An 18368-nucleotide genomic window follows, 5' to 3' on the forward strand; every position below is an offset into this window, starting at 1 on the left:
CTTCTCCTCCACACAGTACCTTAAATATAGTCTCACAGAGGTTTGGAGTGTGAATGCATAAATGAGTGTTGAATGAAGTGGCTGCTTCAGTTTGGGCTGTATGTAGTACATCAAGAAAAAGTATAAAGTCTTCCCATATTGGCCAAGAATTTTGATAACCATAATTTTAATAACTTGGCTGTTGATTTGGATATCATTTTCATGAAATTAGAAAAGAAGACTAGGTTCTGAAAATTTCGATGGATTGTATTCTTAAATAGTTAGAAAAAAAGTCAATCCATTTATTTATTTATTTATTTATTTATTCATTCATTTATTTATTTATGGCTGTGTTGGGTCTTCGTTTCTGTGCGAGGGCTTTCTCTAGTTGCGGTGAGCAGGGGCCACTCTTCATCGCGGTCCGCGGGCCTCTTACTATCGCGGCCTCTTTTTTTGCGGAGCACGGGCTCCAGACGCGCAGGCTCAGTAGTTGTGACTCATGGGCCTAGTTGCTCCGCGGCATGTGGGATCTTCCCAGACCAGGGCTCGAACCCGTATCCCCTGCATTGGCAGGCAGATTCTCAACCACTGCGCCACCAGGGAAGCCCAGTCAATCCATTTTTATGATGCAACGGCCACTAATAATGAAAATGGATTGTTAAACAGATTAAGAAAGTTAATAGTATGAAGCATTTAGAAATGTCACAGATTATATAATTGGAAACTATATTCAGGGTAAGAGTGGAAAATAAACATCTAAAGTGATCTATTGACATTTTATCTCAGGAATAGTAGTGTGATTTCAAGTAGCTTTGTGAAGATGATTATTTAAATTTATGGTTAGAATACTGAAACACATTACTAACTACATATTATGTGCATAATTAGGTATAAATCCCAGTGGCAAAACCCACTGACTTTGGAATCAGACTAGATTTGAAACAAGGCTCCTCTACCTAGAACTGGTTAACAACTTGGGCAAGTGATTTCACTTATCTCAGGTTTAGTTTCTTCATCTATAAGATGGGTGTATTAATAATGCCCATGTCATTAGGTTGTTAGATGGTTGTGGGTTTTATGGCATGTGAAATGTTCGTGTCCTGTCTAGCAAGTTAAATAAGCACTTATTAAATTTAGCTCTGACTATAGTATGAGTTGAGTAACAAATAGTTCATAATTGATTCAGCTCTACTAGCAGGTGATTTTATCCCCCAAGGGATATTTTGCAATTGCTGGAGACATTTTTGGTTGTCACAACTTGGAGGCATGTGCTACCGGCATATAGTGCATAAAGGTCAGGGGTGCTGTTAACATGATACAATGCACAGGACTACATCCCACAGCAAAGAATTAACCATCCTAAAATATCAATGTGTGGAGGTTGAGAAACCTTGAGCTAAAGAATGGATAAAATTCATCTCTCTCTAGTTTATCTAGAGATAGCAGTATTTTAAACTCTTTCAAATAGGGAGAAAGAAACTGATGATTAAAAGCTATATTCATAGAAAATAAACATCATGCATCATTCTTTCAAAATAAGTACAGTATTAGAAAAGACACATGTTAGATAAACCTGGATTTTAAAAAGTACAGTGTTTTTTTTTGTTGTTTTTATTTTTTTTGTAAAACTTAGCATGCAAAATTAGCACCTGGACTACTTATTAGAACAGATTTCCAGGCTTCACTCCTAGCACATTCTGGTTTGGAAAGTCTGGAGTGAGAAATCTGCATTTTTAATAGCACTCCAGGGAATTCTAATGCAGCTGGTTCATAGATGACAGTTTGAAGGAATTCTTCCAAAGGGCTGAATGGGGTGGATGCATAACTCATATAGACAATTTTGAAAATCCTTTAGCACCATGTAGCTCTGGTTCTCTTTATCCTTGATGTCTTAAGCAGCCCCAGTCTCATTATTATCAAGCATAATAAGCAAAATGGGATGGATCTACAGAAAGATACTCTCAACACTGGTTTTTCAGTATCAAGACAGCCTACCCATATGCCCAGAACTCCTGTGTCATCTGCACTTTCTGCCTTCATCCTCTCTGTTGTACATGTTCAACATTCAAACTCCCAGAACAGGGGGAAAATATGTTTTCCTCATTGGGCTTTGGGATCAGGTACCATTTACCACTATGTCCAGGAAACTTGCTACATACATTTCCTTCTATCTAGTTCCTCTCAGCCCTAAAGGAAACCTCCAAAGTGTTCTGGGGTTTGCAGACAAGAACATGCGTATTTCAGTCTTAAAAGAGGTGAAAATTCCTTTAACTTGAAAGTAATCAAGCATGAAAATACATTTTAAATCAATTTAAATAACAATTTTGGATTTTTATTTTATAAAGACAGGTTATGGGATTTTTGCATTTATTTTCTAAAAAATAAATCCATATTTGGCAGAAGTTTAATATCACTGCATGTGTGGCATTTTAATGAGAATAATCATTTCTAGGAATAGAAAGTTTCTATTTTGTGCTCAACATTTAGGAAATAAGTTATTCTTTGACTCAAACTCAAAGATACCTATTTAGCAAACAGCACAGAGGAAGAATGGAACAGAATATTCACCTCCTGAGTGACTAATTACCTCTGAAGAGAAGCCATTGAGGACAGGTACATATTAGGCTACATCAAGTAAATAAATGTATTTGGCCCAGTCTATGATTCATAGAAAAAGAGCTGATCCACTTCAGCCCTTCATAAAGCCATTTCTCAAATTTCAGGAGCAAATTAATAATGATCAAGACCCCTTTCAGAAACTCATGTCTTTAACAGTTACATTTCAATGGGCCCTTGGAAAAATGAGAGCTTCTATGAGGCAACCAATCTTGACTGAATCCAAGGCTCAAAGTTTGACTTGAAAAAACTTGCACAGAACACACAGCTTAGCTCATTAGATATAATGTGTCCCCAAATTTCTTTGCCAGAAAATATTTCTAAATTTGCCCAGTTAAGGGGATGTTTTTCTTGCTTGGTATTAGCATTATGGAAGATTTTTCGGTTGATGATGGAATGGAATTTTTACTTGCAGATGGATAAAAGTGTTAGCAATTTTGAATTGTTGTTTATATGTATGCAAGGGCAGGTGTGCCTCAGACAGAATCCCACCACCTACCCATCTACACAAAAAGACAGACAAACCTGAGATAGATATATTAAGTGATCATGATTTCTATTATAAACATGTCCTGAGGGAGCTGATCATGAGATTTGTTTCATAAAATTTTATGAATGGAATCATATTTACCATACTTCATGGTATCACATGAGTTACAATTCCATTTAGGCATTTATTATTTCTTCAACAACTCTTCAGTGAGTATCTACTATGTATCAGGCACTGTGCTATGCATTAGAGATACAAAAGTGTATCTAAAAAACAAGCTCTTGCCCTTAAGCACCTTACATTGTAGACTGATATATAGACCAAAAACATATACAATGATTAATTATCTATTTGCAATTTGTAATTAGGTCTGTGAAGAAAGTGAAAAAATTAAGTATAACCAGATTTATTGGGTCCTTCTTTTATTTCTTGTGCTTCAAATGATATAGCAATGCAAGGTAGTCCAAGTATCTATTTGCAGTGGCTAGCCAATCAAGTTCAGAACATTCTTATTCTTTTAGAATAAAACAGTCTACCTTAAAATTGCTTGCAATTAACCTTGATCTGAGAAATGTAGATCTATTAATTCCTTTTATTTTTCAGGGTTTTTGGAGCTGCCATACTTCTTACCTCTACCCTGAATATGCTAATCCCATCAGCAGCCAGAGTGCATTATGGGTGTGTCATCTTTGTTAGGATACTGCAGGGACTTGTTGAGGTATGCAACTACAGGATGACATCATTTTAAGGTTGGCATGCTAGTAAGAATCAGAAGATTATCTTTGTTTTGATCTACAAATAAATATATTTTATTAGGTTGTGTCTACAGAGTGCTAAAAAAATTGGAAAATTAGAAATCAGATGTCTTTAAATGATGACAAACTACAACTGTGACAGCTTACCCCACTTCTCTAGAATTTAGTGGTGTTAAAGAAATGTCTAGTGACTATTTGACTTAAAAAAAAAAACAACAGGCACTTTTGTTAATGTGCTGTGATAAAAATTTTGAGTCCATCCTCTGCTGGTGATAACCTTGAATTAATACCTTTGGAGAGTTTTATAACAAGTCCCTGTTGGCTTTAAATCACGATCTGAGTTTTCACTAAAACATTTCATTGAATGTATACTTTTGGCATCTAACTCTAATGATTGACTTTTGCTCCATCAGCCTGTAGCCTTTGAAAGAACATCATTTAAAAACTTGAGAATGGCGTACCTGTTGCCCCTTCTCTTTCCATGAAGTATGGTGGGAGTAGACAAGCCAGATAAAGTGTTAAGGCACTGAAAACAATTTCCTGTCTCTCCATAAAGAAAAAAGAAATGATAGGATCAAGATAACAGAAAAAGAATATTTTTAAGGTTTTAAGTTCTAGACACTAATTTCAGGAAGTATGACCTTCAAGGATCTAAGCGTCACCATCCTCTGTAGGGATTCCTTATAGTTAGGAATAACTGAGTTTAACGCCTCACAAAAATGTGTCTCAAATTACTCTAACTGTTCAGAATTGCAGATGAACTGAGTAATAGAGGATCTTTTCTTTGGCCTTAATCAGAAGAAACTTGAGGTAGCAGGATGTCTTGAAGGGTGGGAAGAATTTGAACAGTTGACTAAAAAAGAGGCCATGTCTTACCTGGTCTGGGCTGAAAGTTTTTAAAATGGAATTTCATGGAATGAGCAAAGAAAGGCCCATGAGTGGCAGCTTTCCCTAAGACCTTGCACCCGTTCTAAGGAAACAGCATTGCATCAGAGAAGTGAATGTACTTATTTTCCAATGATCCTGCATCCTAAATGGTGATGGATATCTTCTCCCATCATAGGGCGTCACCTACCCAGCATGTCATGGGATATGGAGCAAATGGGCCCCTCCTCTAGAGAGGAGTAGACTGGCAACCACCTCCTTTTGTGGTGAGTATTATGTGCAGGTATAGTTATGGCCGGCAAAAGCTTAGGAACAACTTTGATAAGAGTTGGAAGTTGGTAAACCTCACCTGTAAAACCATTTGTGGTGTGTCTGTATGTATACGTGAGGAAAGGTTTTTGACCCACCATTTCAATTTCTGTAATTATTATTGGTCTCCTCAAATCCTCTATTCCTTCTTACATTTTGTATTTTATAGTAGTTTGTTCATTTCATCTGGTTTTCAAATATACTCATGAATAATTTTTATTATAGTCTTTTAAATGTTTTTTTAAATTATAGTATTGTATTGTTTTTATATATCTGACTTGGGTAAGTAGGTAATATTCACTTTTGTAGTCTTGTACTCCTAAGGCTAAGTACATAGACATATGTATGTGTTTGGATGTGCATGGGTGTGAGTGCACACACACCCAAGTGTGCAAGGGTGTGTTTGTGTGATCCAACCAAGAAACATGAAATGAAGTCAAGAATTTTATTGATTTCACTTACCTTCTTCCCATTTTCTCTTCTACTTTAGGTTCCTATGCTGGAGCTGTGATTGCAATGCCTTTAGCTGGCATTCTTGTACAGTATACTGGCTGGTCTTCAGTATTCTATGTCTATGGTATGTTGCATTTCTATACAATAGAGTTAAAAGAAATGTGCATAAACTAAAACAGTAAGATAGATCAGTGACTATATTGTGTTTGCTAATTATTATTTTTTCATTAAGATTCCTTTCCTTTTATTCTGAGAAGATCAAGGAAAATGTTTTATCTCTGTGATTTTCTCTACACTGTTATTTTTTGTTTTTCAAAGCAACCACATTGCTGATGGAAACTTTGTAATGTATGGTATGTGTTGTCCTTGATTATGAAATAATTAAATTAGCTCTTGATTCAGAGCTGATTAGGAGGAAGAAGCTGGGCAGCACCCACTTCTCTTTTTCGGCTACTGCTTTTTTGGTCATTTCCCTAATCCTGCTTCCTCAAGACTCAATAGGGGTAGAAAGCTGAAAGGTGATATTAGCGCTAATGCAAAAATTCAGTTTTGTGATGAACTATTAGCAGTCAGCTGCAGCAGCAGCACATTTTAGTCCATATTTCCCCAGAATTAAAGAAGATTAAGTGGAAAAAACTGACACGAAACCCAAAGTCCAAACTCCCCTTCTGTTCACTTTCTAACCAGAACCTGGAAGCATAGTACTTGAAAGTATCCCTGTAGTATCTCTCTAAGAGATTCTTTTTTAATAAAAAGGAAAGAAGAAATATAAGAGATCTGGATTCCAACTGATGTTGTCACTGATTAATACCATTTTTGAACATGGGCAGAAGAATCTGAAAGATTAATGAAGTCATGGTGAGCAGAACAGGACCTGGCTGCTTCCAAATTTGCTATGATCCATTCTAATTTTGAAATGTTCTCATTAAAGCAAGTTCTTGTATTTGCAGAATGTTGTTAAATGTACTTTATGGTAGGGTCTCTTATCCTGGTTCAAAAGCCATGGTTGGTTCCCACTAGCTATCTATTTTACATTTGGTAGTGTATATGTGTCAGTGCTACTCTCTCACTTCGGGAAGCAACTGCATAGCACAGGGACATCTGCTCGGTGCTTTGTGACCACCTAGAGGGGTGGGATAGGGAGGGTGGGAGGGAGACTCAAGAGGGAGGGGGTATGGGGATGTATGTATACATATAGCTGATTCACTTTGTTATACAGCAGAAACGAACACAACATTGTAAAGCAATTATACTCCAATAAAGATGTTAAAAAAAAAAAAAAGCCGTGGTTGGGTTTTGGATTCATGAATGCCCTAAATGGTAAGCCATACATGTACTTGTACATATTTTTGTGTTCTAGGGAGATCTTTTTATCAGATTTTAATCCATACCTTTTGTTTGATTTTTTTAAAAGCCCATAATTCAAAGAGGTTTAAAGCACTTACTTATAGGGTATATATTACAAGTTGGTATTGCCATCCATTAAATTCTCTGATTTGTGCCTTAGTCCATTACTTAATTGAAGATGTGATGTGACTTTAGAGTAAGAATATTAATTTCCACAGAGGACTCATGACAACCAACCTCATTATTTCAAGTTATATCTCAATATTTATCATTGAATGCTACAAAGTTTAAATATCAATCTGAAAATGTCATATAATTGTACTTGTTTACTTGCTGTGTGTAACAAAAATTTGGTCTTTGAGCCACACATTCAATATTCATATTTTAAAAATTAATGAGATAAGACCCATATGGCAGCTTAAGTTAAAAAAATATAATGCATATATAGCAATTAGCAGAGTGTCTGGCATTTTAGATGTATTCAGTTAGTGGAAATGATAATTATTACTAAATTACAAGAGTTCTCATTTATTGAGTGCTTATTTTGTGCCATCCTCTGTGCTAGTTGTTTTATGTATTACCTCCTTTAACTTCTGTTTGCAACAATCTTATAAAAAAAAGGAATTATTTCATAGCAGAGATTTTCAGGGATTTAGTTACTGATTAGAAGATGGAGCTAATGAGTGACACAGCCAGGATTCTCATCTGGGAAGAGCTATACTCCATAACTGCTACACTATACCAAATTTTCATACACCATCTGATTCCAAATAGTGTTTGCTGCCATGTTCAGTAATTAAAAGGGCACAGCACATCAGAAGTTATGGTATTCAGGAACACTTGGAGATTGAACAGTCAAAAAAAACCCCAAAACAGTATTATAGAGGTCAGGGGCATTTATTTTGTTACCCAGGGGGGAAATAGAACAGCATGAGGCAGAAATGAAATGGCCAGTTGCTGGGAAACCAGAATAAATTATGTGAAAGTTTTCTATTATTAATGCTTCAGATTTATATTGCACAATAAGGGTATATTTTAATGGTGAGAGTGCTATATAAAGGGATGAAAAAGAACTTGCAGTAGTATATTTATTATATTGGAATTCATAACTTTCATCTGCCCAAACAATGATCAATAGGCAATAGTATGTGCTGTGGTATACAGTCACATAAACTGCTGAATGTTATCACATTAATTACAGAAGCCCATTTTTCATGTATAATAGTTATTCAGGCTAAAATATTCTTCTAGATTTTATTTAATAGTCTGTTTACTAGATCTGGAAGTGCTAACAGGAGAGGGAAACAAGCATTTCTTTTCCCTGGAAATGCAGACCACTGGCACATATTAAAGACAGACAAAAATAAAAGGATTCACTCCTAGAGAAATTTTTTGAGGACAGGACTTTTGTCTTGTTTATCATATTTCTCTCACTCAGCAGAGTGCCTGGAAGAGTAGCTTCTCAGTAAATCTTTGTTGGTTGTATGAACATGTTCCAAACTACACCATTCAATAATTGTTTATTGTGAATTTCCTGTGTATCACATTATTTAATAGTGACAAAGAGATAAAACTACAGGACCAATCTTCAGGATGCTTGAAGTCTGGTGGCAAAAGACAAGCAAAGATGGCTAGATTCATTTGGAGAAACATAAGCTTGAATTCATATTCTATGGAATATCACAAGATTATTGTAGTTTTATTCCAGTAAATGACTGTTAAATGGAAGTATTTATGATGGCTTTTCCTTTTGAACTTTTGCTTTCAGGAAGCTTTGGAATGATCTGGTACATGTTTTGGCTTTTGGTGTCTTATGAGAGTCCTGCAAAGCATCCTACTATTACAGATGAAGAACGTAGGTACATAGAAGAAAGCATTGGAGAGAGTGCAAATCTTTTAGGTGCAATGGAAGTAAGAACTTTATTATGGTGTATATTCCTATTCTTGTTCTCCATCTCACCTCCCTTCGACCAACAAGATTATTTTATGAGTCCCTATTCAACAAAACTAATTTGGTATCAATCATGATTGTTTTCTTTACTCCATGCATATTCCCTGATTTAGAAATTATTGCTACTTCCTCCATCTATGATTTATTTTCTTTTCCTTATCTTTTCTTATGCATCTTCAAATTTCAACTGAATTATAGCTATGACTGTAAACCTCAGCAAGTTTTTAAAAACAGGTCAACATAGCTCATAATTGAAACAAATTCAACCAATATTTGTTAAATTTAGATTATAGGAAATGTCAAATCACGTAACACAGTCATGAAAAGGGCTAATTTTGTTCATTGAATATTCTAAATCTAAGTTTTATACATGTGTATTTCTATGTGATTTAGTAAGCATTAGTAAGCATTAGCATGCCAACCATAGGTAGCTAACCTGAATAGTATTCTTAATATAATATAACCTTTTTATTGATAAAATGTTACCAATTTTTTAGGACTACTGTATGAAGATCAAGTATTATAAAGATAATGTTGTGAAGCCTTTTTCTGATTATGATTTAGCTTCTTGGGCAGGATTTGCTGATGTAGAGAGAAATGCAGTTGTATATCAATAAGTAAATATTTTAGCACACATATTAATACATCATAAATAGTAATTCATGAATAGCCATCTGATGCTACAAAAAAGAAAAGAAAAGAAAACTGTTAAGCGAAAGTAATGTATTTAGACAGGTTCAGTAATTCAGCACCTAATCAGTAGCTCAATTTCTTTATGCTAAGAGTTGGAAGTTACTCTGGCTGAGGAAGTTACATTGGCTGAGGAACCAATGCCCTTCATGCATTATGCTTCTCCTCTTTCTTTTAAAGGCTTCTCTCCAATTTCAACTCTATTTTATTTCAGCTCTGATTCTCTACTTCATTTATTAGGGAAGGCCTGTCTTTGACATCTCATCCTAGGTAAAAAAAAAGGTCTGTCACCCATTGTTGCTGAGGGTATCTTGGCCTTTAATGAATAAGAAAAATGCCATATTGGATATCATTCAGAAGTCAAACCAGTACTTAAAAAAAATCTTAAATTATAATTGTTCCATTAGCTAAATAGAGTGGCATTAGAACGTGCCCCTCCTCTTTCTTTCTGTAAAGAGACTGGTCATTTCTTTCTAATGGTAGCTACTCAAGAAGCAAGTGGTGATGTGCGGGGTGGTGTGGATGTTGGCAGTAAGCTCTGGTGCCCACCAGCTCCAGTTGCTCTGAATGGAATCTAAACATAGACTAATCTATGGTGAGTTCAGTACTTTGCTTCAGTTTCTAGTCAAAAATAGTCTGATTGGCCCATACCTTTAGTGATCAAATATACTTCTTTTATTTACCAGTTCTCAAGAGGTTGTGTGTCCAGGTCAGGCATAAATTTTTTAAAACAATAAGAAATTTAGTCTAATTGAAAACCAATTTCTGGAAATGAGCCAAAAAGGAATAATTGGTAGATTGATAAAACAGTATAGATAAGCTCAAACTCCCCATTTTCTAGACCTTACTGTGTTTCTAGACACAATATTTTACTTCTGATGTTTTTTACTTTCCTGAAGTAAATTTAAAAATGAGATCAAGTGGGAATAGGACTTGTACTTTAGTTATTTTGAGCTTTTTGTGATCAATTTCAATAACAATTGAAAGAATAAGTAACAGGAACATCCATATATCCACTGTATAGAAACAAGTTTTTAACATCTTGCCTTATTTATTTCGCTTTTCTTTTTGCTGAACGATTTTAAAGTAAATGACGTATCATAACTCTTTACCCCAAAATACATGCATCTCTAGAAAAATAAGAATATTCTCCTTCACAGACTAAGTACTATCATCATACCTAACACAACTGAAAATAATTCTCTAACATTATCTAATAACTAGATCATTTTCAAGTTTCTGATACCCGATTCAAATCCTAATACCTAGTCAATATTCATGTCTTTTGTAGCCATTTGTTTTGAGTCTGGATCCAATTAAGGATCACATATTGCAGTTGACTCTAATGTCTTTTAAATCTCTATTTTTTTCTTTACAAGATAATTAAATATAAATATATACAGAAAAGTGCACAAATCGTAAGCAAATAGCTTGCTTATTTTTTATAAACTAAACACACCTGTGAAGCAAACAGCAGTTCAGTAAATAGAATGTTATCAGAATACCATAAGCCCTCCTACAGCTACCAACAATTTTTTAAGATATATGATTAGACACTTTTCTCTTATATTTGTTGAAATGTTTTGCAGCCTGAAGAAAAAGTACTTAATAGAGATGATCCTGGTATGAATTAAAAACAACACCTTCTCAGCAGGAAAAAAATATTTTCTTATAATGTTCTGAAGTTATTACTTATTCAACTATAATGCTATAATAGACATTCCTGCATTTGGCCATCTTTGAAATAAGTAGATTTATCTAGCACCACTTTTCCAGACACATCAGAAAAAATTATTTTAACTCTGCACTTTTTGAATCTATCTATGTTGGTGTCACTAGAACTTTTATCTAAAGCCACAATACTCACTGTTTATTATTAGGACAGGTTTTTGTGTTTTGATTTGTTCCTTGTGAGCACCACATTATATCTTCCTACTATATTGCTTTAAAGTGATCTGTAAGAAGTTTCATTAGATTCACAATTAATACTAGCAATTATGAGGTTCTACATCCAGGAATAATTACTAAATCTGTGTAAAATATGTATGCCACCTCTTTTACTAATTTGGTCAGGTTAATAATCCAAAGCTAGCATTAAACACAGTTAGAGTAGGCTATTGTTTCTTCACCAAACAGTATTTCAGTGCTCAAAATAAAGAATTGAGAAAGTGTTTGGAACTGTGAGAGATATGTTAAGGTCTAAAAATATTAGTCTTGGGGAAAGATACTTGTTTTATATTTGGGCATACACAGGATCTTTAAGTATACTAGGTGTAATTTTTTGAGTGTCATAAGCAAAGCCAATCATATTTAAGTTAATTTTGAATGTCTTGAATATCATAAATAACTAGTTATGATGTATCCATGGTGTGCTGGGTGGCCACATGCTTTAACCCAGATGTATACCATGTGAGTTTTGCCGAATCTTGCACTCCAGTGTCACAGAGTTCATACTGATATGCACTGGCTATCAAGAGAATTTGTAGTTAGGTAGTGTTATCATTGACTTTTGATAGGGCCTAGGATATTGCACTCTTAATTCTTCTTATTTTTCTCCTCCTAACTATTGATACATTGAATTTTCAACATTTTAAATAAAATATGTCAGATACCAACAAGGTCACTGATTTGGCAGTGAGTTTTAGCTGAGACCTGATCTATCACTGCCAAAACAAAACAAAGATCTTGGAAACTAGGATCTCTGCTTTTGGAATTACTTTTCTATAAATATAGAATCTTGTATATTTCTAAAACCAAATCAATTTAATCAGAAGGAGAGACTGATATCCTTTTCTCTTCTTTCAACAATTATTCATGCAGCTAAGGTTGACTGGACTGTTGCAATTAATGATTCACTACCTCCTGCCTACCTCCTACTCATGCCCCAACGTACATATCCTAAAAATGCGAAGTATCTATTATTCCCATTTAAGTTAGAAAATATTTATAATGGTCAGAATGGCTCTCTTTTTGGGATTTCAGAAATTCAGGACTCCATGGAGGAAATTTTTTACATCTATGCCAGTCTATGCAATAATTGTTGCAAACTTCTGCAGAAGCTGGACTTTTTATTTATTGCTTATTAGTCAGCCAGCATATTTTGAGGAAGTCTTTGGATTTGAAATCAGCAAGGTATGTAAAAATTATCCTTCTTTAACTAGAGCATTATTTTTTTACTTAAGTGACCATTAAGTTCCTTTGCCAAGATTTTATCTTCTAAATTTCATGAGTTATTCATTTATTCAACAAATAACTTCTAATAAACAAAGACTAAGTAAGGTGTTTGAGTGCCTACTACAATCTAGTGCCTGATAGAAATGGCTCTTTGTTGCTGGGAGCACAGACAAAACAGACCTATTCTCTGCCCTCAGAGAGCTTACATCCTGGTTGAGGTGGGTAGCAATATAGCCTTTTCCCTGTAAATAAACATAATTCCCTTTAAGTTTCAGGTCAAAGACAATACAACAGTGAACAAAAATTCTTTTATTACAATAGAATTGTATTTATATAATTATCAATCTAACTCTTCTTCAATGCTCTCAGAAATCTGTCTGGCTAAAAGATTTGAGGATAGCAAAAATATCTGAAAACATTCTTGTATGTTATTTATCCAGTTTAATCATTTAGCAAGCATTTGTGGAACATGATATGTGAAGATTTATGTGTTAGATTCAGAAATAAAAACGTGGTTCCTTTCCTCAAGAGTTCACAGCTTGGTGGTGTAGACAAAAATAATACATTTCCAATTATAGCACAGCATTCTCAATGCTACAGACATTTATTTGTCGCTATGAAAATATAATCATTTTGAGATTTTTAGAAGGATAAAATGAACATAAAAATACTACTTTACATGAAATTTACAAAGTCCTTTCATACTCATGAACAACCTTGTTTGGTCTACCAGCTGGATAACTTTTGTCATTTCTATGGAAATGACGGAGAAACAGAGACTAGGGAAGGTATTTAAATTGCCTAAGGCCAAGCTAACAATAAGTGACAGAATCAAGTGTAAGCCCATATCCTTTGATTTATGTTTCAATTCCCTTTACTATGCCATTCAAATTCAGGTAAACTGTAATTCATTTAAGCATTTCACAAGTATTTGTTCAATGCCATCTCTGTGCCAAGCCCTTTGCTGAACCTATTTGTCTATACTGGCCATGGACTTGCTATTTCTCTTCATGTCATTACGTAAGTCCAGCTGGGCTCGCTATTCATATTATGGCTCTACTTGAAAGACTATCTAAGGCCTGGAACTGAAGAAAACCTGAATTTAGGAGTCTCTATTCTAAGAGCTCTTTTGTAATCCCTGTTTCTAAGGAAACTGTTTCCTCCATTCTTGAGAAGAATGACTGCTTTAGACAGGGCTCCTCTCTCTGGAGCTGATCAAACATTGCAGGGTAGCCTTTGGGAGCTCTGAGAGGTGTTATACTTCTCAACAAAGGCTGCTGGAGGTGTGAGTCCATTTTCACAATCTAGGACAAATATGACACTGAGAGGCTATTAATAAAGTCAGGTCTCGTCGGGGAGAGTGAAGGAGCCAATTGATGTTAATGAAACTGTGTGGTCATTCTGGCCTTGTAGCTCCAATTAATTGAAAATGCCTGAGTAAAAGCAACGATCTCTTGCAAAAACTAAATATAATCAGATATGTTGCTCTGATTCACTTACCATATTTTTAACTAAAATTTTGGATAAATTCTACACACACAGATTGGCCTGAAGATTTTAATTATACTGGTTAAAAAAAATTACTGACTTAACCTGAAAAATGTGAAAAGGAGGTGATCGAGGAAATAAAGCATGGGCTTTGGAGCCAGGCTGACATGGTCCCAAATCCAAGCTCTGCAAGAGACTGTTGATACATAACATAATCTTGGGCCTGCTCTTGAATAATTGTCATCCTCAGTTTTCTTACCTGTAAATAATGGTATTAAGACCATTTTTCAGAAGTGCAACAAAATTTAAGTGAACTAAAATATTTACATGGAGAATGGTTCTAACCAACCTTAGTTAAATTGAGTATCCTGTAGACAAAACCACAAGTGCAATGGCTTTTTCATACACACACACACACACACAGAGTCTCAGCCTATACTCATATATAAAACTTCTCAACCCCTTGAGAATGGCATAACCCTCCTCTAAGTCACAGTTTCTTCGTCAATGCACTGAGAATAATAATATTAAAAATTTTCCATCTGGAGTGAAAGAGAGAATTAAAGTGCTTGGATATTTAAGGTATTTTAGAGTCTTTTACTATCTTAATTACTAACCATACCAAGTCAATGGTCATGACACCACAGTATACAGCATTATAAAATAGAATCTTTTCTCAAACCTTCAGTAATCTAGTTCGGAAGGGCATGTTTATACAAATAATAAACATTTATCTAATACTTAACATTTTCCAGGAATTGCGCTTCAAAGTGTACTTAGTAAAAATCTTCCTTGTATCTTTATACATACAAAATGTACTAAGTCCATATATGTGGTAATATACAATTAATATGTATTTTGTTCATAATTTCTGCCCCCGTGATGTCCAGAGGACAATGTCTTACATATAATTATTGATCAGAACGTGTGTTTAATTGATGCTGGCAGGTTAGGCTTTAGATTGGGCCATTTAGTATGAAATTAGTACAGAAACTATATACCGCTCTATGACAATGTGACCAAGTATTGGTATTTGACAAGGAAATGCCTAAAACTGAGAATTGATTTGCATTTTTCTGGGCTCTTAATCTTTAGAAACTAAATATAAAACTCATAAGAGATATATATTTAAAATGGAATTAGGGTTTTAGCCTTATTATAAATTAAAATGAATTTTAAAATAGTCTCTTCAAGGTTTGTCTAATGTATTTCTCTTCTCTCTGACTCTGTCTGTCTCTCTTTCTCTCCCGCTCTCATGCTAATGATGAGATTTTGCAAACATATTTAAGACTATAAAAAGGATACATAAATGTGAATCACTCTGTGATAAAATTCAGGATAGTTTACTCATAAACTCAAAATTTACTGACTCAGAAAAAAAGTATTATCTTCTAGAAGATAAAAAAGGATCAAAGTAAATTTGCTTAGCTTTTCTCATTTATTCTGTGGAAGTTATTGCTTATTCTGGGACTAAGTAAGTAAGTGGTCATTTAGAGACAGTATTTTTTTTCTTCCTTGTCCATAAAGAGCTTATGAGACTATTAAATTGCCCATATTACTTACGGTCACGTATATTTCTCCCCTTTCGGTTTTTCATCAGGTTGGCATGCTATCTGCTGTGCCACACTTAGTAATGACAATTATTGTGCCTATTGGAGGGCAGATTGCAGATTTTCTAAGAAGCAAGCAAATTCTTTCAACTACTACAGTAAGAAAGATCATGAATTGTGGTGGTAAGTACATAAATGGTGTTAAGAACATGTGTTTATTTCATGAAGTTCCAACTGACGTGAGTGAGTCAACTTTTTCCATGCGTATCAAATATGCTGTTAAATTTGCACCCTTGCTGTTCATTCATAATCATTCTCCCATCTTCAAATTTTCATAACTCTTAGTTTTAAATAATTGCATGACTAACTTTACCTTTCCCACCATTGAAACTTAAGGTTGTTTTTGACGTTTTTATTAAAACACAAAGAAGGCTTCAGTAACCTCTGTGCATAAATTATTACTGTTATTATTATTTTTTAAGATAGATTCCCTGAAGTGGTTTGCTAGGTCAAGTATTGATGTGTGATCATTTTTAACAGTTTTGACTCATCAGAAGAATTTACATAAATTTCTGAAATATTTTCACGTGTCTGTTTCTGAAGGTTTTGGCATGGAAGCAACGCTGCTTCTGGTTGTTGGTTATTCTCATACTAGAGGGGTAGCAATCTCGTTCTTGGTACTTGCAGTGGGATTCAGTGGATTTGCTATCTCTGGTAAGATACTTTTTAAAAAAATACGTACTTGTAACACTTTGATTTTTGTTAGTGATAAAAAGTCTATACATTCTACTTTCCCCTTTAACATTTTGAATGTTGAGAAGGTTTACTCAACATATTTCCACTAGAAAATAAAAATAATAAAACATTTAGAAATTATTATTTGGATATGTTACGACTCACTACTCACTTTTCCCCTGCTTACCCTTACTCTTTTAAGTGAATATCTCCTCCTCTCTGTGGAGTGACTATCCCATATTAAGTATTGGATAACAAATCATACCTCCTTTCATTCTCATTATACCCCTGAGCTAAATTATCAAAAAGTAGTTATTAAGCAAATGCTATGAACCTGGTATCTTTTAAGGAGGGTGGTGAATGTGGTAGAGGATACTCTATAGTCACCCACTTCTTAGAAGTTCGGGATTCTCTGAGCCACATCTTCTGTGTGTATTTCAGGTTTCAACGTTAACCACTTGGATATTGCTCCAAGATATGCCAGTATCTTAATGGGCATTTCAAATGGTGTTGGCACATTGTCAGGAATGGTTTGCCCTATTATTGTTGGTGCAATGACAAAGAATAAGGTAAGATAGAGCAAAAGAGATGTTCACTTGTAGAATATCTCTCTCATGGTTGGGGAAAAGCATTAAAATATTCTCTTTGGCATTCTCTTTGTGACCCAGTCACCACACCTCTGAGTAGGGGAGATAACTGAGGTTCAGAAGAGAATTTATCTCTAAGAGCTCTGAGGGAACCCTCTTCCTCAACCAATAAATGTATGCTTTTCAACACCTTTTAATATTTCTGATATCCCTGGTGAGGCAAAACAACAACAACCTAGCTCATTATTAAAAACAAGTGGAAGTCTTCTGAGCTTTATTTGTAAACATCAATTCAGACTTCTCTGCAGTAATTGATGGAAGAATATTGTTATCAGCTATTTGTCTTTATAGGTAGAGCTTCTAAATTATGGTTTACCAAAAGGAAATAAAAGAAGTGGGAGAAAAAATATGTAACTCAATGGAAATTAAAAGATAGGTTATGAATATTTTAAAAATTAGCAGACCTTAGATATATTTGGAGTTCTATTTCAGAACTTTAGATTAAAATTTTTTTTAATATTTTGAATGAAAGTCATAGTATTATAGAGCATTTCTATCACATTATTTGCTTTGTGTGATCAGAACAGGTGTTTCCCCTGAAGATAGCATTTTATGAAAAGCTTGATGGTGGAACATTCAGAGATGTTAGGCTTTTCAAACATGAGGAGTTTGTTCTCACACTGCCACTTTTTGTCACTGCAGTCACGTGAAGAGTGGCAGTATGTCTTCCTGATCGCTGCCCTAGTCCACTATGGTGGAGTTATATTTTATGCAATATTCGCCTCAGGGGAGAAGCAACCCTGGGCAGACCCTGAGGAAACAAGTGAAGAAAAATGTGGATTTATCCATGAAGATGAGCTTGATGAAGAAACAGGGGACATTACTCAAAATTATATAAATTATGGTACCACCAAGTCTTATGGTGCCACAACACAAGCCAACGGAGGTTGGCCTAATGATTGGGAAAAGAAAGAGGAATTTGTACAAGAAGACGTACAAGACTCATACACTTACAAGGACCGAGGTGATTATTCATAACAAAGCTAATTGCTGGATTTATTTTTAGTGGTTGTGATTAAATTAATTGTGATTGCACAAAAATTTTTTTAAAAATGTGGTGTAAACATGTAAACATATCAGCCAGGCAAGTCTTGCTGTAAAAATGAAATCAAAACAAACTCATGAAGTTGCCACCAAGTGCAATCTATAGAAGTTGTGAAATTCCATCATTTCCCTTCAAGTCATCCATTCTTGCATTTGTGATTTAAAGGTTGACTGGTCAAAACTGTAGAAGCAAGTAGTTAATCATTGGATTCATATGAGCGAAAACTCATCACCATTTAATAAAGCACAACTAAA

The 18368-nt window shown here is 34.6% G+C and overlaps 1 protein-coding gene across 1 annotated transcript in view; it reads left to right on the top strand.

Moving 5' to 3' along the window:
- The window catches only part of SLC17A6 (solute carrier family 17 member 6), a 35891-nt gene extending 17844 nt beyond the window's left edge, over positions 1–18047 (top strand). Inside the window, exons 4-12 of the mRNA XM_004319209.4 lie at positions 3689–3803; positions 4904–4991; positions 5525–5611; positions 8603–8745; positions 12458–12607; positions 15738–15870; positions 16291–16401; positions 16864–16991; positions 17712–18047. Coding sequence (XP_004319257.1) covers positions 3689–3803; positions 4904–4991; positions 5525–5611; positions 8603–8745; positions 12458–12607; positions 15738–15870; positions 16291–16401; positions 16864–16991; positions 17712–18047 — 1291 coding nt within the window. The remainder of the gene's footprint in view (positions 1–3688; positions 3804–4903; positions 4992–5524; positions 5612–8602; positions 8746–12457; positions 12608–15737; positions 15871–16290; positions 16402–16863; positions 16992–17711) is intronic.
- Positions 18048–18368: the final 321 nt, after the last annotated feature.

This window comes from Tursiops truncatus, chromosome 8 (genome assembly GCF_011762595.2).
Source record: "Tursiops truncatus isolate mTurTru1 chromosome 8, mTurTru1.mat.Y, whole genome shotgun sequence".
Lineage (NCBI taxonomy): Eukaryota > Metazoa > Chordata > Mammalia > Artiodactyla > Delphinidae > Tursiops > Tursiops truncatus.